General features: G+C 45.3%; 1 protein-coding gene across 5 annotated transcripts in view; it reads right to left on the reverse strand.

Moving 5' to 3' along the window:
- Positions 1-21,820, reverse strand: part of ARHGEF7 (Rho guanine nucleotide exchange factor 7) — a 124,044-nt gene extending 102,224 nt beyond the window's left edge. For 2 of the 5 annotated variants that reach the window (XR_003532912.1, XM_027675074.1), the window contains exons 1-2: positions 21,588-21,752; positions 6,394-6,480 (exon numbers count right to left, since the gene is read on the reverse strand). Coding sequence is in view for 2 of the 5 variants with exons in the window: in XM_027675074.1 (XP_027530875.1) it covers positions 6,394-6,480; positions 21,588-21,752 (252 nt within the window). In the remaining 3 variants the exon portion in view is untranslated. Of the gene's footprint in view, positions 1-4,166; positions 4,240-6,393; positions 6,481-6,566; positions 6,690-21,587 lie in introns of those variants that run through there. The other 3 variants (XM_027675073.1, XM_027675075.1, XM_027675076.1) reach the window with 3 other exon arrangements.
- Between the last annotated feature and the right edge of the window lie 1,591 nt (positions 21,821-23,411).

Below are 23,411 nucleotides of genomic sequence, written 5' to 3' on the forward strand. Positions count from 1 at the left end.
CAGCATGCAATACAAAAGAAGTGGCAAGAATTAAAATATTCATGGTCCAATTCAAAATTTCAAAATTATTTTTTACTTGAAAAGTACTGAATATAAACCTGAAACACCCAAAGAAATACTAGCACATTCCTCAGCTGGTTGTTACAGTATTTGTGACAAAGACACACACTTGTAATCCACTTTTGTTACTTGCTACCTTTTTCTTTTTTTTTTTTTAAGTCTTTTTAAAACTATTCCATATTAGGTGCTTTTGAACATGAACCCCAATAAGGAGATACATTCTTCCTATTTAATGAAAGCCACTGGAGTCACTTTAGTCAAAAGGTGATAGCAGAATACCACACTACTGGTGATGCAACAAGCTCGGCAGAATCACAAGAAATAAATTCTCATGGAAAGAGAAAGAAGGTTTAAGGTTTAAGTGAACAAGGAACCATGTGAGGATCTCGAAAGCTACCATGTACATTTGTGTTTGAGACTATATTTTACTGAACAAAACTGTAACAGCTTCTGGTACTGCCATTCCTCCCTGTCCAATGCTGTATGTTCCTGCCTCTCTGCATCACCTTCTCAGCTACCATGACACCATGTATAAATGGTATACAAGACGAGGAAGTGCCTTGACCTCAGGAAAAAAAGACTACTTTTCCGCCATTCTATTTGTAAGACACCCTTAAAGTAGTATTCAAAGGCTTCTCTTCAATGGGAATACAAAGGATTGTGAATCATAAGAATCCTTCATATCACAAAAAGCCATTCTTATTAAACTAATGTAAACAGTCAACTAACAGCCTCTTTCTACCTTAGGTTCCAAGACATGGTAACATGGACTTCCAATCATGCAGCTCAGGCTGTACTTCTCTATTGCATATGCTGGGCAAAACAGACAGCCCCTCACCCCCATACCTCCCCCGCAAAAAAAAAAAAAAGACCTGAAAACAAACTGCAAGAAACACTAACTTCTGATTTTCAGAATCATCATATTTACACATGAGAAAAAGGACAGAAACTGGTGGCAAGGAGCAGTCATGTCTTGAAGGTCAGTACATACAAGATAAGTTGCAGTGACACACTGCACTTAACTGTATTATCTACTATATATTCAGAGTAGATTCGTGAACAAGGAGAAACTGGGGTGAGAGTGGGGGGAAGGAATACATATCTCAATTAAAAGCTACAAACTTCTGGTACAACTTTTCCCTTTTGAAAAATACACCAGTGAGACCTCAGCTTCCAAATAAAACTTCCCAATGTGTGGTCTGTAAGCAAAGAATGGTAACTTTAAAACACCAACATTCTGGCAAATGTTTATGACAAAGAATCCTGAAGGTGTTTGGCAGCACACCTTCTGGGTTAGAAAGACATTCTTTTGGAATAAAGTCAAGAGCAAATTCAAAGAATGTTGTTCTTGACAAAATAAAGACGATAGTTTGAACAAGGACTGAAAGGAATAGGTGGATGATTTAATTTCTGTAACATCATCATAAGACTGGTATAAAGCTCTTCAGTACTAGAAAACTATTTATTCCTAATTCACTAACAGTTGCCAGCCAAGTCCATCCACACCAGCAGCAGAGCCTATATCTTCCTTATGCAAATACATCTTTGAAAGCCATCTGGCAAAATACCTTTCCAAATCCACAGTGGTAGTAGGACTGCAGCCATAATGATCCAAAGAAGTATGTAAGGCTCAGAGGAAAGAAGCATTACCTAACAGATGAACTGCTATGGTAGGGGTGGGTGTGATGGAAGAAGACAGACAGGCGCACTTGCTCCCAAAAGATTATCTGGTCTAACAGAATGACACTGGCACCCCTTACAAAATTTTCCCCAAGGCTAGCGCTCTATTATGGGCATTTATTGACATTTGTATATCTTGATTAAATCTTGAGAGCCATGAATTATATTTCCCAAATTTGCATGCAGTGTTCTGAACCTTAAGGGCAAATCCCTCTTGTACAAGGGATTTTATAATAAGCAAACACAGGATCTCCTTAGACTGCATAAGGCTGCCAGGTTTGCTTTATTTCTTCTCTGGTTAGTTTACTGTAGAAATAAAATGCTGGTTTTGGCATTGCTGCCAATGTATTAAAATGACCATCCTGAACCCCAGAGGCAAGCAGGTTTCTTGGCAGGTAGAGAAAAGGTTCTTAGATCCATGGCTTGTCTTCCATTTCCATTAGCCATCTTGCCCATCAGTACAAAAGTCAAAAACACAAAACATTTCTGAGCTCAAGAAATCTGTTAACATTAGATACTTGCAGATAAGTAACCATTAATCTTTTATTTGATGAAAGCCAGAAAAAAATGCTCTAAGACACTACTTATGGAATTTGATCATGTAGAGCTTGGTATTGTTCACAGGTTATATCAAGCAACCTGCCCTTTAAACCGTAGACACTAATATGGCTTTCCATTAACCTATTTTTGTTTATTATTCTACATTTAAGTGCTCCCCAAACAAACTTCACTGCTGTTGAACTATACAGTGATTTCTCCAGGGCCTCTTTTTGGCCCTGCAAGCTGTCAGACAGCTCTGGTCAAAGACTAAGAAAAGACTGCGTTATATTCAGGAAGCTGAAACTCCTTTGAAAGAGAACAAAACCAGAGTAACATGATATAGGTACAAGATGATAGTGATGGCAAAACTTCTTAGGGCTCAGGTAGAAACAAATGCTCTGTGACCATCACTTTTTCATTTTTGTCTCTTTTGTCAAATTTCTGTGGAAGATACATCTGCAGTCAGTTCCATCTTAACCATACATATTGACCCATATTCTTCCAGACCATAATCCATCAGGTACAACAAGTATCTAGGACCCTGTTTTGAAAAGCATGTCATGCTCCTCAGAAGAAAGTACAGTTAAATGTCTTCCCACCCAAAATGAAAACTGTAGGGGAAAACTGCCTTTAAAGCAAAAATGCCAAGAACGGCACACAGCAAATATCCTATGCCTAAGGAAAAGTTGCACAATAAGTTGTGAATTGACAACATAAGCAGCTATTCTACAGTCCCTTCCATCCATACAGGCATTCACCATTGGCAGTGAAGCTTCAAAGCAGAATAAACTACTCAACACTATAATAATTCCAAGCAAACACTAACAGTTTTCAGACAGGAAAAACAACATGGAGTTGCAAATTCAGTCCCTGGTTGAGGTCTCAGGAACATTTTTTCATTAATGTCTCAGCTCCTTGTATCCACAAACAAAAAAGAACCATGTTAAAGAATAATTTTTTTAAAAAACAACACTTGCAGAACATTCTTCTGGTTATTTCTTGAAACATACTCTGCTTTACCAACACAGATTTCATCTCAGAGAAGACTGCTGCAAGCTCCAGATAAAGTACTCTTTTTTCTCTGGAACATTTAAATATCAAAAAATACTAGGGCATGTGGGAAGGGATCCACTGGTTTCCTTTGAGGAATAGCAAACCTTCTCATTAGAATTTGAAATATCCATTCTGAATATCCTATCATCTTTCTAACAACCAAAACTTACTGGGAAGTAAGAAGAAGAAAATAAGAACAACTTTCAGATCCGAGAACACTTCCAAACCAACAAAATTTCTCATCTCTGCCCCTTACTTTTCAGATAGGAAAACAACAGTCATCATGCCCTCTAATAAGAGGATGCCACAGAGAAAAGCATCTCTAAGAAGCCATCTACTGCTGTGCAACTTTCCATTAACCACAGTGGTTTATCAAGTTCTCAAGCATGTTATGACAAAGTCTCCAAAACTGGAGCCATACAGAGCTCCAGCAAGGCAAGGAGCTCTGGCATGGTTTCATAAAAATACAATACCATTACTTCCAAGAGGAGTTCAGATCTGGGAGCAAAGAGTGCTTGTGCAATGCTGAACTTGGGCTAATCAAAACACTAGCGTGCTTTTACCATGCTCACAAAATTACACACTGAGAAATCACCTGATCCAGCTACAGATAACTCAGATTCAACGTAAGGCTCAAGTGCAACCCTTAAAGGTCATGCAAAACTCCACATTGTGGAATACTTGTTAAGAAAGGCACCACATGAGTGCCCAGAAAAAGGTCGCATCTCCTCAAACCATTCCAGAGCTTCCTCTGACACCCATATTGTCCAAGTGTTTCTATTATTTAAGCTAGCACATACGCATCCACCTCTCTGTCAAATATTTATACTCACCACGAACTCCTTGCTTGCTAATCTGCTCTCTCTGAAAATATCCTGCTTCCAGAGATGCTCCTCACACTCTTCGTTCAATGCAATCTTTAAACCTGATCACGATTAAGGAAGCATTACATGGATGCTGCACAGGGGAGCTATGGAATCTTCCTAGTTCCCACAGTGAAAAAGGCAGAGATCCATGAGGGTTGACTCACACCTTGTTAAAGGAGGGAGGAGAAAGAGCCCAGGAGTAGCCGATGGCCAAGAGGCCCCTGCCAGCTACTCAGTGGTTGAATCCAGGTTACCATTCCTCTCATCTTTGGCCACAGCTAGGGGGTTGGAAAGACTAATGAGAAAACAACAGGGAATGGCCAACATACAAGCCATAAATACACACACAGGAGGCTCCATAAGCCCAAGCATTTGTGCCCCTTCCTGCAAGCCTCTGAACTCCTCTGGTAGCTTGGGAGTAATTCCTGTTCCAACACGCTGAGCTGGAAGCTACTGCTGCCAGTTACCTGCACGTAAGAAAGGTGTTTCCGGCAGTCTTGCTGAGAAGACCCTGAGGCCAGGTTAACAATTTGACTATGCCCAAAAATATTCAGGCTCTGAGAGCAAGACAAAAATTATCTTTTCTTTAATCATTTTTCTTCATTTTCTTGTCACCCCAAGGAAAAGAGCTGAGAAAAGCTTTCTGGAACTACAAAAGAGAGACCAAACTGCAACACTGTAACTATCCCCAGTTTGTCACAATTGCAATAACTTCCAAGCTTTGTGAGAGACACGATGCAGGAAATTAGTAAAGGGGAAGGGAAGATATTGGTGCTATTTTCCCCCCTTTAATATTTGCAATACTCAATTTATTTCTGCATTGAGATTTGAAGAGTCTTCCTCCCCAGCTCTCTCAAATTCATGCATATCTGCTACTTGAAATGTGGATCAGCTCTCACACATGAACATTCAAAGCGTGAAAAACTCAGGGCGGCCCTGGAAAAGACAAATGGAGGGACAGATGCTCCAAAGCAAAAGAAAAAAGAAAAAAAAAAAAAGAAAAACTCCTTGACATCAGGGACAGTTCACCCCAGGACCTGGTTTGTGAGTATTTTAGAACTTAATTCGGTTTTTCTCTCATCAAATTCTATGAGATTCTCTATGTATTTGGAGGGGAGAAGAGAAGGCAGGTAAAAATGTAAGGACATATTCTATAAGAACAGTGCTAAAAGCTGTCTTAATTTCCATCCTTACCCATGAACAAACCTAAGATTAAATGCAAGTCCTGCTGACTAATGATACTTAGAGGCCTCAGGAAAGCAATCAAAGTCTTTTTTAATGATATTTGGTTACTGCCTGGCAAAAATCACAGGCAGGACCAGAGATACCATAAGAACCTGAGAATAAATTAAGGCAACATTTCACTAATTTAAGTTCAGAAGCACCAGAAACTATTTTTTCCACCCCAAAAAATGTCTCTGATAACTGAAAATACAATACCTCTCACTTCCCAACGCAGAGACGCTGAAACCTGTTTTTAATCGCATCAGTTCCTTCCCACACACAAACATCAAGTAAACTCGACAACACTGTGTACTTGCTACAGCTAAATATACTGGCAATATACAAGTACCTAATTTGAAACCCTGCGAACACACGTTCGGAAAAGATGGCAGTTTGCTAGGCTTTTATGTAACGCAAATTTAAATAGAAGGAACAGCACCTGCCATTTTCTTCAATTAGCATTTCGTTCGGCTGTTACCAACTTAATTTCTTGTAAGCCAACCGCGGCGCTTCCGAAGCAATCTCATGAATTTATCGGACACAACTGATAGGCACCAAGAATTCTCTCGGACAGAACAGCAATGGTTTCAGCCGCCCCGGGGCCGAGCCCCCCCGGCTCTCTGCAGTGACAGAGGGTCGGGGCGCGCCCTGCCCGCCCAGCGCTCTCCGAGGAGCAGCGCGGCCCTTCCACGCGGTACCAGCGTACTCCGTTCTCTCGTTTCCCCCAAGCCGAGCCATCCCGCGGCGATGGAGCGAGGCTCGGCCGGGGCGCAGCCGCCACCGCAGCGCAGCGGACAGCGACGAGGCCGCCGAGGCAGCCCCGGGCGGGCAGCAGCGGCTTCCCCGCCGCCCCCCGCACCCGCAGCCAGGGGAGGGGCGGCCGCCACCATCTTGTCAGCCCGGGCACAAAGGCAGGGCGAGAAACCCCCTGCCCCCGGGACCGAGCCGGGCGCCCCCCGCCCCGACTCACCTCCAGGCGCAGGGAGGCACCGCAGCCCCGCAGGAACTCGCGGATGTTGCTCAGGCACTCGCCTTCGGTCCGCGGCTCCGGGTACACCTGCAAGAGAAGAGGCGGGCGGCTCAGCGCGGGGATAGGAGGGGACGGCACCGCACCAGCGTCCCCCGCCCCGCCGCTCCCCTCACCTCCCGCTCCCTTCGTAGGCGGCAGCGCCGATCGCTCCCACTGGAGGGGTTGAACCGGGAAGTAAACACGGAGCACAGGAAATGGCGTGCGAGGGCGGGGGGCGGCGGGCAGGAGCGCGGGCAGGGGTGCCCCGGCCAGGCGCGGTCGCGGGCGGCTCTGCCCCGGCGCGGGGAGGGCGGAGGGAGGGAGGCCCTGCCCGGCCCCGCCCCGGCTGCGGGCGGGGACCCGCCGTGGGAGCGCCCCCGGGCCTCGTCGCCCAGCGTTTCTTAATTTGTTAAATGGTGATACAGAGCCCGGTGCCGTGACGGGTTTGGCTGCAGGGCAAGGCGGCGGTACGGGGGGTAGCCCGGGGACAGCCCTTCCTCGGGACGAGAAGTGGTCGCGCACAGGGGGCAAGGCGCTCGCTGCGGGTGGCCCGTGTCGTCCGTGAGGCTGCCGGTGCCCTCCTTGTTCTGATGCCGGTCCACCATTAGGTATCGGTTTTCTAACTAGGAAATACATGAAAAATGCCCCAAAGACCTCTGTGGAAAAATATTAGCACCTGGAGTTAATAATTACCAGGGTCTGATGTTAAAGAGCTTCGTTTATCTGTAGTTTATTAAACAGCCCCTTCCTACCCCAGAAGAAAAGCAATTTCACGAAGAGGAAAACCTTGACTAAATCTAAGTGAGTTTTTGGCAACGCAGCCATGTGCTCTCTGCAGCCACGTTCACGGTGCCTTCAGCTCAACCTCTACCCTGACAGCCAAGAGTAACAAGGAAAAGCAGCCAGCCCCAAGCGCTTCAGGGGCATGGCTTCACTTCCCACAGCTTCACTCAAATTCTACGTGCACATAAGCATCGTTCCACAATAAATTCATTCATTTCTATGAAGTAGTTCAGCAAATAAATCATTGCCAAAACTGACCTGCAGTGAAGCTGCAGCCCTGGACACCTCGTTCTGTTGGAAAGGGAAAGCCTTTCCAAGTGCCCTGGAAAGTCACTGGAAGCCAAAGTGTTGCAACACACAGCGTCATGGCCTTTGATTACATACTATAGTCAGAGAAAGTTTTCTTAAATGCACATGTATGTCAAGGCTACATACTCTCACAGTATAATCCACCTGCACAGCACTGGTAACTTCACACAAGGTCGACTCTGAACATGTATCAAGCTGAATCCAACGTAGTGCCTTCCCATATGTTTATATGATATCAAAGATACCTCTGACCCCATAATATCACAAAAATTAACAAATGCAACAGCATGACAGGGTCAACCTGATATAAAGAAATGTAAAACACAAGTCACTATCATTTTCTAAATGCAAAATTCAGGTGAGTTTTAAATCAAAGCCGCTATTTTGTAATACAAGGAATTTGGTAACAATACAAGTAGAAGAATTTTTCTTTCCTTAAGCAAGAGCACATATACACATGCCCTCCAAACTCCCCAAATTATCTGGTACTATAATAAACCACCATGGGTTAAGAATAAGCCTTTTACCACACTATAATGCAAAAGGAATGCCAAAGAAGTCCTATGCAAGTACAACAGCCTGAAAGACAAATTCAGGAAGTTTGAAGGATACAAGAAGTGAGAGAACCCTCCTGAAAACATGAGTTTCGTCAGTCTCGCTTGATATACTTTCTGACTACTCTATTAATTTACTTCTTAATTCTACTAAGAAATCTCAAGCTCAGTCTATCATACCAACATCCCTTGTTAAAAAAGAATCCTGAGACTTCTTTCAGTTTTTCTATATTGATGCTTCTAGTATATTCTTTCCTACACACTCTTAATATTTACATAAGAATTATATAGTTGCAATTTATAACTATTTTTTCTTAAACTATTTGCATAATAACTGGGGTTTATCTCCCTTTATAGCTGTTACTTCCTCATCTCTTTTTTTGTACCCCCAATTTTCTTTTTCTTCTAATTTGTTCATCAAGGCCTCTTTTAATTCTGAGAAACCCTAACATTACTTCTGCTCTCCAAACACGAATAACCCCTGGTAAGAAAACCTACAGTAAACCTACATTTCTCTTAAAAGAAACAAATGTCTTGTCTCATAACACAATCCACATTAACACAAAATGTCACAAACACATTAAGCTCCATAATTCTAAGAAACCCAGATATATGTACTACCAACTCATACGAGGCTGCACATAGTTCATAAGAGACTGCATAATACCTGGAAAGAGGCCAAAAATAAAAAGGGGGGGATGTAAGGGGAGACATGATTAGAGTAAGGAAAAAATTTCCAATTAAAGATTAAAGAAACAACAAAGAAAACCCAAACCCTGCAAATTGCTCTATGTCAGGTCTGGAAGTTTAAAATACATGCCAAATATACATCTGAGACCTTAACCCTACCAGCTCTCTAATGCATGTTTCCAGTTAAAAATCATCTTCCCTCAAAACAATAAAATAAGTTACAGTAAATCTTTAGAAATGCCATTTCTTCCTTCACAAAACAAGGGAAAAGACTTTGGGGTGATAAAAGAAGCAGGCTATGTCTTAGCTCTGTGGCTGCAGTGGCATTTTTATCCAACAGAAGACAGAAGCATATGGGTAAAGAATTTAAAAATATCTTAGCATTTGCATCCTGCTAGAAATTTGAAGTCTTAATGATCCCATAAAAAGAAGCAAACCCTTTATTTACCTGGGAAATCTTAATGTGAGTCTGGCAACCTTTTCCTACAGACAGCTGAGAAACACAGTAAGGGACTTGAAGAACAAACTCAATCCCGCCCCAGAATGTTCAAGTGCAGTTATGTGGGCTAAGCCCATGTTAAAATTACACTTATGGAATACGACATCCTTTACATACAGTTACAGGAAGCTCAGGAGCATGACCTCTCTCTCACAGATCACATTTATAGCCTCACAGGCTATTCAAAATGTAACAGAACATCATGCAAGCAGGCCACAGGCAGGTAAGTCCTAGCCTGCGTGAAAGGCACCAAATATATTCAGAGAAGAAAGGATAAACAAAATAAAAGTAGGGTCATACTCTAAAATGACTTAGCTTAATAAAAAGTAGACTGCATGTACATAAAGCAAATGAAATAAAGAGGTAACATATTTTCCTCTCCAGTATTTGCTTCATCCTCTTGCTTTCACAGACCAACAATGTTAGTTCATTAATGGGGGTTGTCTTCTTGTTATATGTGTATACAGCTCCTAGTACAAAGAGACGTTAGCGTCCAACTGAAACCTATATGTGCTCTAGTAATACAAATAAAAAAGGTTAATAGTAATTAGAAAAGACAAAGATTCCAGAGGGGCATGACAGATTCTTAATTAGGGACCAGGGTACCACGGTGGAATCCAAGGAGACAAGTGGAAGGTAATACACAGAGAAGCCACAGTTTAAACCACTTATTTGTTGTTCAGGGACAGGTTCTGATTAAGATTTAATCTCTCAGGGAGCAGTTCTGGAAATCACAGCTAGTTCAATGAGGACACATGTGATGCACTGCAGATATCAAGGAGCAGAGTACATTTTCCATCATCCAGAAAAGGTGGAGAACAATATGCAATGCAAATTGATGGTACCTAGCTAAATGTTACATCCTTTTTGATCAGTTTAAATCTGTGGTTTTAATCAACAACAACACAATAATAAAAAAGAGCAATGCAGAGACAGGCTGCATCATGAAAAAGTATGACAGGGATGGTCTTAAAAAAATGAAAAAGGCTACCATTAGTTCATTTGGACAGGGAAATTATATTAGGAAAATATGCAAGGAATGTGTAGAATAATGAGTTTAAAAGAAAAAAAAACACAGTTCTTTGACTGCAATGAGTAAACATGAGAAATTAATAAAAAAATAGGAGATATCTTCAGTTATATGTATGGGAAATTAGCTGTTTATTTGCATTTATCTGCAGAACAAGTTCACGAAATGGGTCAAAGGCAGAGAGGTGTATGAGGTCTTAAATATAAACTGGAATCTACCAAGAGGACAATAGGAAGAGACTAAACGACAGCAGGGTTATTACATATAAATTAAATCAATCATTTATGTAGCACAACATATAATATGTACAACATGGTTTACTATGTGAGTTAGAAGACTGTCTCAGTTACTAGAAAGCAGAAACTAATACAGAACACAACAGCTAGCTACAAACTAGTAGGCATGTCCAGCAGACACTTAAAAATGTCCTGTTCAGGAGTATGGCTGCTCAAGTCTGAAGTTCAAAAACTCAGTCCTCAAGTATGGAGACCAGGGGGAAATCCTGCATTGTAAAGAGCATTGCAGAAGAATGCAATCCCAAAGGGAAGAGTTGTAGGGACTGTGTGATGAGGATATTGTTCTTTGCCACCACATGCTGGACCATTCTTCCCTCATCCTATTCGTCCTGCCTGGAGCCTTTTACACCAGATTCCCCTCTCAGCATGAAACAGTTTTCTCTCCAGGTTTCAGAACACCTTGCACACACAAAGCATTGCCACAATCTAACCACTAAAAATACTGTAAATGAACAATGCAGCAAAGCTAACAAAAGGGTCCTATTGATCACATTTAGTCCCACAGCAGCTGTGCTTTGCTTCCAGCCTCTTTGACTGGTCAAGGGCAACAGATCTTCCAACGAAGCACAGTGATAAAGAGCCAAACACCTCCTGCATAAGTGCTGCAGGCTGGCGTTTGTTGCCAGGATTCACATTCAGGGATAAAAATGAGATTAAAAACATTATGAGGAGGAAGCCAGGCCATTTTCATACTAGCCTGGGTGGTGAAGCTGCAACTGTCCAACAGCTCCTGCAGGTTCTTTCCCTCCCCACCACTCCCAGCTGTGTTACCTTCTGCTTGCACCTGCACCCATGCCCAGCACGGCTCATCCCTTGCAGCGTTTAGGTATCCTGCTCTGTCCCAGAACACTTGCTCTCACAAATCACATCCAGTAGGGATGGAAAAGAAAGAGCGGCTATATAGCTACACATGAGGACATCCCCTGCTTCTCGAGGAAGCATCTATTGCTAGGTACCAATGACAGGGGCAGCACTCCTTCCACAGTCAGTAAGCAGAGTTGAGCTCAGAGGACTTGGGGATGGAGCCCCACACTCCTCCCAGCACAACAGGAGGCACAGATGCACTTTAAAGGATCGCAAAGCTCTCTGCAGTTGCCCAAACACTTCAAGAATTGCACTGTGAACTGACGGCACATTAGCAGGATACTATAACTAAACTAAAAACACAGATCAGGATTCTCAAAAAAACACAGTTCTAAGATGAAGTGTCTTGATAGAGCAACAGATCTTACCATGATACTGTCTCTGTGGTACTGTAGCTCTTTAGCGCTGACTCTTTCCAACCTATAAAACCTGCTGCCCACAAACTTTTCAATAATAATCCACACAGCAGTCACCATGGAATAGACAGCAATATTTTGGCTTGAGGGAACCCATGCTCTGAAAGCACAGCAGCAGGTAGCCAGGTAGATAGTAAGAGCTAGATCCAGTAAAAGACTGAACCTCCTACAAGCCATGCACTAAGGTGCCCAAATTTACATTCCCAGGATTCACCTAGGCTCTGCACACAGTACAAAGGGGAAGGCTGGTGCCTTAAAATATGCCCTAAAATTCTTATATGCTGAGAAGGATACAGGGCCACAAAGTTAACCAAGACAGAGCAGAAGGTGAAAGCAAGAGTGCACCTATGTTCTTGACCCCATCCAGGACTTTAACAAAATAAGACTTCATCTTCTTAGTATCCCAAACTCCAGTCATCTCCTGGACTTACGAGAGTCCTTTAAGTGTCCTTTGGAAGAACTCAACAGTGCATCCTCTCTGAGAAGTGACATGTGCCCATTTTTGATGAAATAATACAGCACAGAGGTTCCCTAAACCTCTTGCTTGGACACCACTACTGATGACAGCCACAGCAGCAGCTCTTAGATCCCACTGCCTTGCTCCAAAGCCATCAGCACAGCTAACTCCCCATCTGACACTCCTCTGCTGCACATCCTACATCCCCACACCAGTTCCTGTACTCTGTCCTTCCATCTGTCCCACCTCAGATCACACACCACCATCTTCCAATCCCACATTTTAGCCCTACTCTTCTAGCACACAACCTTACCCCACCACCTTTTCTTTACTGTCCAATGGACCACACCAACTCATAAGCCACAGCTCTGTGCTCCCTCAACTTCCACCTTGCTATAGTATCTGAAATGAGGAGCACTTCTGATTGACTAAAGACTCCTCCAGCTCTTCTGATTTCTTCCCCTACACACATTCAGAAATGCTTGTCTGCCTGACCAGCCTTCATTAACAGTGACCTACATTCAAACACACGCATGTTCTGCTTTAGCTGCTTCAGTCCTTTATTGGAAATAGCCCTCAAAACCTAAGTTAGCTAAGTTTGCAAAGGAAATTTACAGTTTGGTTAAAGTGCCAGCCAGGTTTGTGGCAGCCTTTATAAACTGGACCTTGGAGTCTTACACAACAACTAGAGCAACTTCTTCCCTTTCATCTGCCCTGCAAAAATGGTACTGTAAAACTGATACAGCTGTTTGAGCTCATCCTTTCAGATATATTAAACAATGGTCAGGAAAACAGCAGGTTCTTTGCAGTGGAAGTACAGTACTTTTGTCACTTCTCTTGGACCCTGTTTAAATCCCCATCAAATACATAGTCTTCAAGCTGCAGCAGGAAAGGTTCAGGTGGACATCAGGAGGAATTTCTTCACAGAAAGGGTGATTAAACATTGAAATGGACTGCCCAGGGAGGTGGTGGCATCATTGTCCCTGAAGGTGTTTAAGAAAAGACGACATGGCACTTAGTGACATGGTCTAGTTGACATGGTGGTGTCCGGTCAAAGGTTGGACTTGATGATCTCAGAGGTCTTTTCCAAAGTAACTAATTCTGTGATTCTGTGGAAGTCTATAAACTGACTCCGAGGAGGCAGGTATTCAACTAAGCTCTAAGATACAAACAAGTAAGTTAAGGGCACCACGACAGTCTATAAAGGACTTTTGTTTTCTCAAGTTTCCATTATATTTTTATATTTCACACAAAAAAACTACGTTAACACAGCTTTAAGAAATTGAGAATGTCACACATATAAAGCTTACAAGACTGGCAGCTGCCCCTGCAAATGCAATCAGGGTCCACTTGCAGGCCCACACTGTGACCTGAACTAGGCAGGAGTCCTACTGGAATACATGCGCAGGAGTGTGCCCGAAGGATATATACACATAAGAGGGTCTAGTTCCAGTTGCAGGAGTAATCTGCTTTCCCATGTTTCCCACATACTGAGAACTAATATTCCTAATTCCTGTGGGGTTTTTTTTTGTTTTGCTATTTTAAAGAAAAAGAGGAAATCAGTTAGCATGCAACCGGCATCAACCTCATACAGCATCATCAGGCTGTGGAGCTCCAGGGATGCCAGCATTAGGTGTCCACAGGAAGACATGTATTTCCCTGAAGTCAGTGAGTGGAAAAAGACCAGTGAAGTGCTGCTCCAAGTGTGGGCTTGGCAAGAACCGAACTAAAGACATTCTCCTGTGAAGGGAGGCTGGTGGGGAGGGATTTTTCACCCCTTCTCACATAAACCCTGCAGCATTTCCTGTGGAGCATTGCTGTTTTGGTGCAGCGCAAGCTCAGGCTTCAGGAGTCCAATCACTCAGGGTTTGTTTACACTGGGAGAGCTCTGCTGCTAGATATGCTGGCATCGCTCCTCAGTGTGGATGTAACATATGCCTGAGAGGGAATTCCTCTGCCAGTCTAACGGTATCACTTCCCCCAGTGACATTAACAAAGCCAACAAAAGCACTTCTGTCAGCACAGCTGCACCAGTGGAGGGGGTATATGATTTTTACTGCTTTTCCCCCTGCCTCTCTCTGTGAAAATATTCCATAGGACTACCAAAGCCCTACAGTGGGGATCCTCTCCTGGGCAAGCTGCCAACATCATCCAATAGCACTCACTGCAGAGCAGGAAAATGGAGATCTGAATGAAACGCTTGTAGACACAAGCAGTGTTTCACAGGTCAGGAGGGGACAGGGGGCTCTGCCCACTAGGTGCCAAAGATCCATGAAAAGAAGCAGCACAACGGAGACTTCTTGCAGATGAAGCCGGCCACCCCTCCTCAGCTCCTCACCACAATAAGAGTGGCGAGGCACTGGAACAGGTTGCCCAGAGAGGTTGCAGATGCCCCATCCCTGGAAGCATTCAAGGCCTGGTTGGATAGGACTTTGAGCAACCTGGTCTAGTGGAAGGTGTCCCTGCCCACCGTGGGGATGTTGGAGCTCGATAATCTTTAAGGCCCCTTCCAACTCAAATGTTTCTATGACTCACTCTATGATTCTGGTGGTGGGTGATGGCAGCAACCACATAATACTGAGAGATGCGGAGAGAAAATGGTTTTGCTCTGTGCAGCGAAGTGAGGGAGAGCACAGGAGTGTCACACTGGCTGAGGATCAGGAAGTAAAGCTCAGCCAGCCAAGGTGCAAGACTGACACTGCTTTCATGCTGCCAGCTCACAGTATTTTTGCAAGCCCTATCATGCTTGAAATGTTTTAAGGTTCCAGCTCTTCAAATCACAGACACTGTGTAATAACTAATTATAATTGTTACTTAAAGATGATTTATGTTTAATGCCCCTCAGTGGTTCAAAGCAAAATTTTAAAAATATATATGTATACATTAGGTATATATGTATATAAATATGTATTATGTGTATATATAAATACACTTCTATACATATACAATTTGCAAACTTCAATTCTGAAGCCAGACTTCTAGTTTTATTAAGGCTTGAATTACAGCTGAACGATGTGGTGCCCTCAGCCAATAGCATGCAGTAGTAAACAGAGTGAAGCATGCTGATGGCATCCCCATAGTTCTTTCTTTTCTCCACACAGGCATAGCATTTGGATGATGGTCTGGGTAGAGCGAGTAGGGCACTCAAGGACCAAAGAATCACCTTTTCTGCAGCCCATATTATGCACAGACATAGAAAGAACATATCTAGAAACTGTGGAAAGGACATTAATGAGAGTAAGACCAGCAAAACTACATTATTTTTCTGTATTTTCTGACAAAAACAATTTAATCACCAACAGTTTCCTTAATTGCTCCCTCTTTTCAGGGTCTGGCATGCCCTTATTTAACTCATTCTAGACCTTTACGCATTGACAGGATCTGATTTTCAAGGAAAAAGAAAGCAAACACAGATAAGAGTCCTCTGCTTCCTCTATGCATACAGGCAGACCATATTTATCTGGACAATATCCCAGTCACCAAAACTACAGAGCCAGTGCATAGACAGGAAAAGCACAGGCATTATCCTTCAGAACATTTGTGCATCCCTGCTCTCACAAGGCAATAAGAGTAACATGGTAAATGACAACTCTGTAACGAGACCAAACAATCCTAAGAAGCTCACACCAACACTTAGGAGAACAGCATGTATTCAGAATAAAGGCATTCTAACAACCTACTTTGGGATAACTTTCCTCTGGGGCTTGGCTAGGCCTTGCAGTGCTTCCACCCTGGAGCAATAGCATTTGTAGGCACACTGGCATTCCCCAAGCATGCAGCCACAGCAGGCACAGCTGTCCAGAGCAGATTATTCTTGCCAGAAGCACAGTAATCTCCTTGGGAGGACTATTGCCAAGGGGAGAGAGCATATGCACATTAAAATGAGGATTTTGCTTCCTGCCTCCCAGGTCTAGTCCTGTGATGATCTGCTGCTGCTGCTGCAATGCAAGCATCCCCAATACCTTCCAAAGAGATATCAGTGAGCAAAGGCAGGACAGCCTTTGGGTTCAGCCAGGCAGACCCCAATAGCCTCACCTTTGGCTTCAGGGTCAGAACCATCCTGCCAGAAAAACTTCCAAAATGTAGGTTGTGCAGGGCCAACTAGCACCTGGAAATTTCTACCTTGGGAGTAACATCTGCATCATTGGTGGGATGTTCACCACGATTCCCAATCTCTGCCTGGGCTCCACAGTCAGCTCACAGCCACCGTTGCACCCTCTGCAAAGGTACTGGGCTATAAAAATCATCACTTATTATTCACTCTGGCTCCAAAACACCTTCCCTCTCTTCTTCCTTTGCAACACTTGAAATACCACATTCAGGTCACACCTTGTCATAACAGGAGAGAAGTACTTAGCCCCAATACATCCGTGTGAAATTAGAGACAAGTGAACGTAAATTTCCCTTTGCCTGAGCCATAGGCGCACACCCTCATCGCAAGGACAAGGCTGGCGAGATGGCTGCTGCACATGGCAGCCCAAACCCTCCGTTTGGAGACTGACTCTCAGTGCTCGTGCTCATACACAGCAATTCATTTGCCTTGTGAATTGCAAGGAGTTAATTTATTCCAAAATTACAATTCAGAATGTCTCATTTAGCCAAAAACCTCTATCATTAAAAAGAGAATCATATCGATATACAAGGTACATGTAAAAATATCTTAATCTTTGCTGCCATCAGTCCTGATACTATCCCAATTAATAACCAAATTGATGTCAACATCAGTACCCAATCCACCTCAGGGAGAAGGAATGATGTTTCCTTCCAGCCATGCACCAAGTCTCATCCAGCAAGAGAGCGAGCTGTATCCGTTTTCCCGAGGCCAGCCCCATGCTGTCCATCTCCCACCTCAGCAATGCGGGAGCAGCAATAGGAAGCGGCTGTGTTTTGGATCAGCCTCCCACGCGCAGCAGAGCAGCTCCTGGGTTGTTCAATCCTACGCTCAGTGCAATGGCTGGGGATGGTCCATTTGACGGAGGGGGGCCAGGGCGTTGAGAGACCCAGCCGCGCATCCAGCACGCTTCCCCATCCCCTGGCTTCAAAGCATCGAACCAGCTGCTCTCGTGCCCTCCAGAAGCCCCTAACAGGAGGGGAGGAGGGGTAAAGGGGTGTCAAATGGCTGCTGCATTGCATTCTCTGATGCATCTCCCTATTTCCCCAAACAGAAAAAAGCTGTCCTCTAAACGATGCTTTCAGTCAAGCAGCTGACCAAAAATAAAAGTACAAACAAAACTTAATGGAGCACGAAGCCTCCTATGACAAGGAAAATTCCCGCTCCAGTTCTGATCTCTGTTTACAACGTTGAAAGTGGGTCAAACTGGTCTGTGATGGAGGAATCTGTTTGGAAAATTATCTCTGTGAGGAAAAGCATCTAAGCGGCAGACAATTGCACTGCAATGCTTCCAGGGGGATCCTTTCCCCTGCCATCAAAGTAATTCAATTTTATCACACATGGTTTAAATCCTGTAACTTGAAATTACAGCTTTTTATTCAAATTACCTGAATTCAGCAATTCCCTATCTTTTAGAGCAGATCAACAAACCAGGGTGTTTCAGCACAGACCTCTCTGCTTTAAAAAGCTAAGACATGGCTGGGTTTGGACAGGGTGGGGGAAGCTGTTGTGGTTTTTGTTGATTTTACGATTTTTGGGATTTTTTCATAATTACTCTCATTTTTGTTCATTTTCAGTCTTCAGGATAAGGTTATTGAGCAGTACCATCACACTGCCTAAACCAACTGTTTTGTTTTACCCTGTCATGGTCTCTCTGAAAATGCAACAAAATGATTAGGACACTAAATGGGAGCCCGAAAATAAGTGACAGTCCGTAATAACACTACTTTTCACGGTATTTTCATTCAGACATCATGAAATCTGGTGAATTTAATATCTGTCCTTTGCCGATGTTCAAGATAGAAGATGACTGTAATGTAAACAAATTCAGCCAAAACTTCCTGGCAAGAAGCTCTGTAGATTATTCTGTGCACAGACCGTACATAAATACACAGCAATCTAAAGAAAGAACATACTAACCAGGCTTGAAACCCACTAATTTGTTTTTGTTGACTCAAAAAAATTCTGTTCTTTGACCTTCAAATACTTGATTCCTTTTATGGTCACACAATATTTTATTAAAAATCTTCTACTAATCACTCTCGGGGTACCCAGAGGCTTTAGAAAGCACAAAATATCAAAAAATGTATGACTGCATTCCTGCATATATTGAATCATCTTTCTAAACTGTTTTTGAAAGAAAGAAATGCATTTATAGCATCTTCTAGAAAACATCTTGAAAAACCCCCAAACTTATAAACATTCCTTCATATTTATAATTTGTATTTTTTTAATGTTCTCTTTGGGTTTAGTTACTATTTTGTATTTACAGAAAAATGAGCTCTGTGAGTCTTCAAAGTGTCTGCTAATGTCAGATATTTATAGAAAGTTATGATCTCAAATGATTTTAAGAACTGAATCAGTCTACATCAAGACAAACTTTGAATCTTTTAGACTTCAAAAATGTCCAGTTTGAACGGGAGTCTTTCAGGGCAAATAAGGAATAAAAGGGTTCATATTTTAAATGCACTCAGTATAAAAAAAGTAACATAATGAACAGTAGTAGCAAAAAAGACTTGGAAAAAATAACATGATACAGGAAAAGATGTAACTTTTATATGGTTTTATTAGCAAACAAAAAAAAATAAAGTATCATGGAAATAGCTCAGACTTATAATGGTAGGTTAGAGCACGAAAGATATATACTGGTATATACTATGTAGATATATATATACACTAGTATATACTGAGTCTACAGAAAAAGAATATTCACAAAGTTAGAAGGAAAAGTAAGTCTGTGAGTCTCTCAGATGCATCTGTGAATTAGAAAGTGCAATGTGAATGGCCCAAAAAATACATACAGCTTCCCTCGCAAAAACAAAGATCCTCTGAAAAAAAAAATTAAGAAGGATTATTTCTCCCAGACTTACAACGAAGTCAAAGCCAGAGGAGACACACTGGGTCAGCAGGGACCTCCAGGGCAGCTGCCTGTCCCAGCACCCTGCTCAATGCGGGACAAGCTCAGGGAGGTGGGAGGCTGCAAGGCGCCAGCATTCCTCCTGTTCTGGCTTCCATCCCAGCCTGCACACCACCCGCTGCAAACCCCGTGCTGCCGCGCCATGAGGTCCATGATAAGTCCCACTGACAGCTCCTTGCATGCCAGGCTGGTGTCGGGGTTGGCTGTGGGGAGCTGTGCCCCTCTGCAAACCCTCCTTTGACTGAGGGTGTTACGAAGGGACCCCCGCCCGAACATGAGAGGTGTTCCCCCCTCTGAGACAAAAAGAGAGCCTTTCATTCACTAACTGAGCTGTCCCTAATTACATTGTACACAGAAAAGCATGTTAAGTGGGAAACACTGTTCTAACACTTATTTCTGTTGTGCTTTTTTGTTTATTTTGTTGGTCAGTAGAACCTGTTTCCCAAACTGAGTTCAGGACCCCATTTTACTAGGCTTGACATCTACAGAAGGGGAAAGACCTTCTCTGCCCCAAAGTTCAGAGCCCAAAGTCCAAGAGGTACTCAGAGAGTGTGCCTGGAGCAGCACAGTAGGACAGGCTGCCAAAACCCTCCTTGGGCTTGCAGGCAAAAGAATCTGGGGGCAAGGAAGCATGGGCAGAGCCTGCCAAAGCCAGTGGATAGCCAGAGGGTCCCTGCCCTCAGCCCCACATGTCACATGTATCACTGCGGATCGCAGAGCAGAGCAGAATGTTTACTCTGGAGCCACAGTTTGCAGCCCAGTGTACTGGACAGCAGTTTGCACTTTATGTACCACCTCGGCAAAGCCATGGCACTTTGGAAGCAGGCACATCCTCTTCAGCTCTACTGCCCGCACAGCCACTTTGGGAGAAATGATGGCAGGGAAAAGTTGGCAGCGGCGGCAGCAGTGGCTTCAGCTGTCCCGACTAGCTCTGCTGGCCGCCATGGTGGCTCACACTGCCACTGACACATTGCCTTCATCTCATCACCTCCATCACCTGCCAAGAACACTGCTGGCTCCCATGGGGTTTCCATATCCCCATGTCATGTCCTAATTTGCTTGCAAATTCAGGGGGGCAGGAATGAGCTACTACATCCTGTAGAACGGGATCCAGTCCAGAGCCAGGACCTTCACACTACAGTGCAACACAAAACAGTAACAACTCCAGTTGGTGGCAAACTGAAGAACCAAAGGGAGACAGCACAGTCCAGCGTCATACTGAGCTCAAGGCACTGGTTTCAACTTTGTGGGTCTGTGGGCTACTTGAAATAGAGCCACAAAAGGTAATAAAAGCCCATTGTCAGCAGGCTCCAATGAGTGGAGTGCTTTGCCAACTGCAAAAGGTGAAAAATATGGTGTTACTTTCAAGCAAGGAGTTATCCCATCAGCATAGTAGATGACCTTCATCAATCTTCTCCTCATCACCTCGGATTGGCTCACAAGGAAAGTTGTGAGCTCACAAGGAAAGTTGTGTCAATATGTGGGTCTCTAGGGGCAGTACGTTATTGAACATCAGGTGAGACAACTGCACTGTCCCAAGTCTTGAGGCACAAATCAAAACCCTCCCCTCTAGCCAAGCTATGACGGGAATTACGTACGCACACAGAACACATAAAAGTTACCTGACAGAGTACGTTTTCTTCAAACACAACGCAGAATAGAGCTGTAATGCATTTTTTCAACACGAAAAAAAAAGAGGAGATTTTTTCCACGGGCTACCAAACAGTAAAAGACCCAAACTACACTAAAACAGCCTTCAAGAAAACTAAGCATCAAACGCTAAAATGTCCTTCAGAGGCTGTAAGGGATGAGCTGAATCACCTCCCAAGCGAGGTGAGGCACCGGCTATTCCAGCAGTTGCGTAGACAAGTTTACAGCCGGCTCCTGGCACGCCAGAAAGGGTCCACAACCCACTCCCCAAAATAAATGCATCTCCCGTGCACACCCAGGACTTCGGTTTGGGGAGGAGAGCGGTTTTTTCTGTAAAACACTTGCAGAACCGTGGCCCTCAAGAGGAAAGCCCCTCCAGCCAAGCTGCCCGCGGCCGCTCGTCGCGTTCCCCCCGTGCCTTTCGACGGGGACCGACCGCTCCGCCCCGCCGCGCCCCTCGCCCCCCTCCGTGGGGCTGGGGGGTCCCCCCTCCCGCGGGGGGCGGCGGCCGGGGCCGGGCCGGGGGCGGCGGGCCCGGCCGCACAAAGGGCGGGGAGGCGGGGGGCGCCGGGCACTTACTTTGTCTATGGTGCCCGGGAGCAGGCGGTCGAGCAGGCGGCAGAGGACCACGCCGTCCTTCAGGGAGGACTGGAGGAAGCCCTCGGGGTCGGAGATGGTCTTTTTGGGTGACTCCAGCACGCCCAAGGCGATCAGCCACGTAACGGTCTGCTCCGCCGAATTCATGGCGATGGCGGCGGCGGGGCGGGGGTCGCGGCGCCCCGCGCCTCGCGTGGGTTTTGTGTCTCCCCGGGCGGGGGCTTCAGGCGGAGGCCGGCGCCGCCCCCATGTGAATGCAGATGACGACGCCCCGGCCCCGCCGCTACAGACACATGCAGCTGCAGTGCCGCCTCCTCCCCGCCCCCCCGCCGCCGCCGCCGCCGCCGCCGCCGCCCCATGACATCACTGGCAGCGGCGGCGGGCGGGGGCAGCGCCCGCGGAGACCCGCGCCCCGCTCCGCGTCCGCACCGCACCGCGCCCCGGGCGCGGGTACGGCCGCCCCCTGGTGGGCTCGCGGTGCCTCCGCGGGCGCGCAGCGGGGCGCGGGGCGGGCGCCGGCGGGCACTGGGAGCGGTGGAGAAAAGTTGCGGGATCCCCCGGCCCCTCGTTTCCTCCTCGGACAGCGCCGTCGCGCTGGGAACAAACCCCCGCAAGCCTTTAGCTCCAGGCTCGGGGCCACTGATTTCGAACCATCTACCTCTGGGAGCACCAGCAGAGGGTCCCGGCCCGACTGATCGTATTAAGTCGATTTTTGCCTTTGCCCGTCGTTGCCCTGCGCAAGGAAACCCGTTAGGGAGCCTGGCCCAGTGGCCGACTCGCGGGCTCGCCCCGGTGAGCGCCGTCCCCGCCGTGCGCCTCCTGGGATGCTCCATCCCCAGCGCGCCTCCCGCCAGCGTCCGCCCGGCGGTCTGCGGCACCGGCTGGGAAGCCAACGTAAATACCCATAAGGACTGTGAAGGCTAACCTGAAATCGGGCGGTGAAAGCATTCCCGTGCTTTTTATTCTGGCAAAACCCATTCCTCAAGGCTTTGCTTGGACAGGACTCTACGAGCAATCAGTATTTTTCTGTTAAGATCTGGCATGGGCTCCCCAGGGCCCCTCTGTTGCCATTAGCCTGGAGACGTGATGTCACCACAGCCCATGCTCTACCCCCTTCCCCTCACACTCCACCTGACCCCATCAAGGGACAAAACTGCCTTCAAGGCAGTGTTAGAAGGGATATTGCCGACCCCAAGCTCATCTCCGTGGTTCTGTTTCCATCCTGACTTGCCACATTTGCCACAATCACAGCCCCTGAGCAGCATCTCTGGTAAGTTTTTCTGACCTGGAGTCTCCTCCCAAACCACAGACCAGCCCAGAAAAACAGAAGTGCATTTGGACTGGAGACAAGATAATCTAATTCTAACATTGTCTCCTTCTGATCCATAATAGGTGCAGATTTTCTTAAACTCTGATGCCTGAGGTGTGATACCACTTCCAAAATTTGTCTTTCCTTCTGCCCCTTGTTTAGTCCAGGTGACAGCACCGGAATGGCCTCCACCAGTGTTGATGCCCACCCAAACTCGAGCAGGGTTGGATACCACAAGCTCAGCGCACACAGCAACGGTCAGAAAGCATTTATTACCTCAGCATCCCCAGTGGGGATTTCCCAATAGTTTTCCGAGTGAGGTAAGCAGCAAGTGGGGAGATCCTTGGCACCACTGTGCCACCACTGTCACCATGACCCATGGCAGAGAAAAATGGACATGAGTTTGTGAAGCTTTTTATGTGAGAGACCGCATGAGGAGTAAATGTGATATAGTCATCACATGAATAATGTGAAAAGCACACAGCTAATTACAGTAG

The sequence above is a fragment of the Neopelma chrysocephalum genome, unplaced genomic scaffold (genome assembly GCF_003984885.1).
Source record: "Neopelma chrysocephalum unplaced genomic scaffold, ASM398488v2 Primary Assembly neopelma1_25, whole genome shotgun sequence".
NCBI lineage: Eukaryota > Metazoa > Chordata > Aves > Passeriformes > Pipridae > Neopelma > Neopelma chrysocephalum.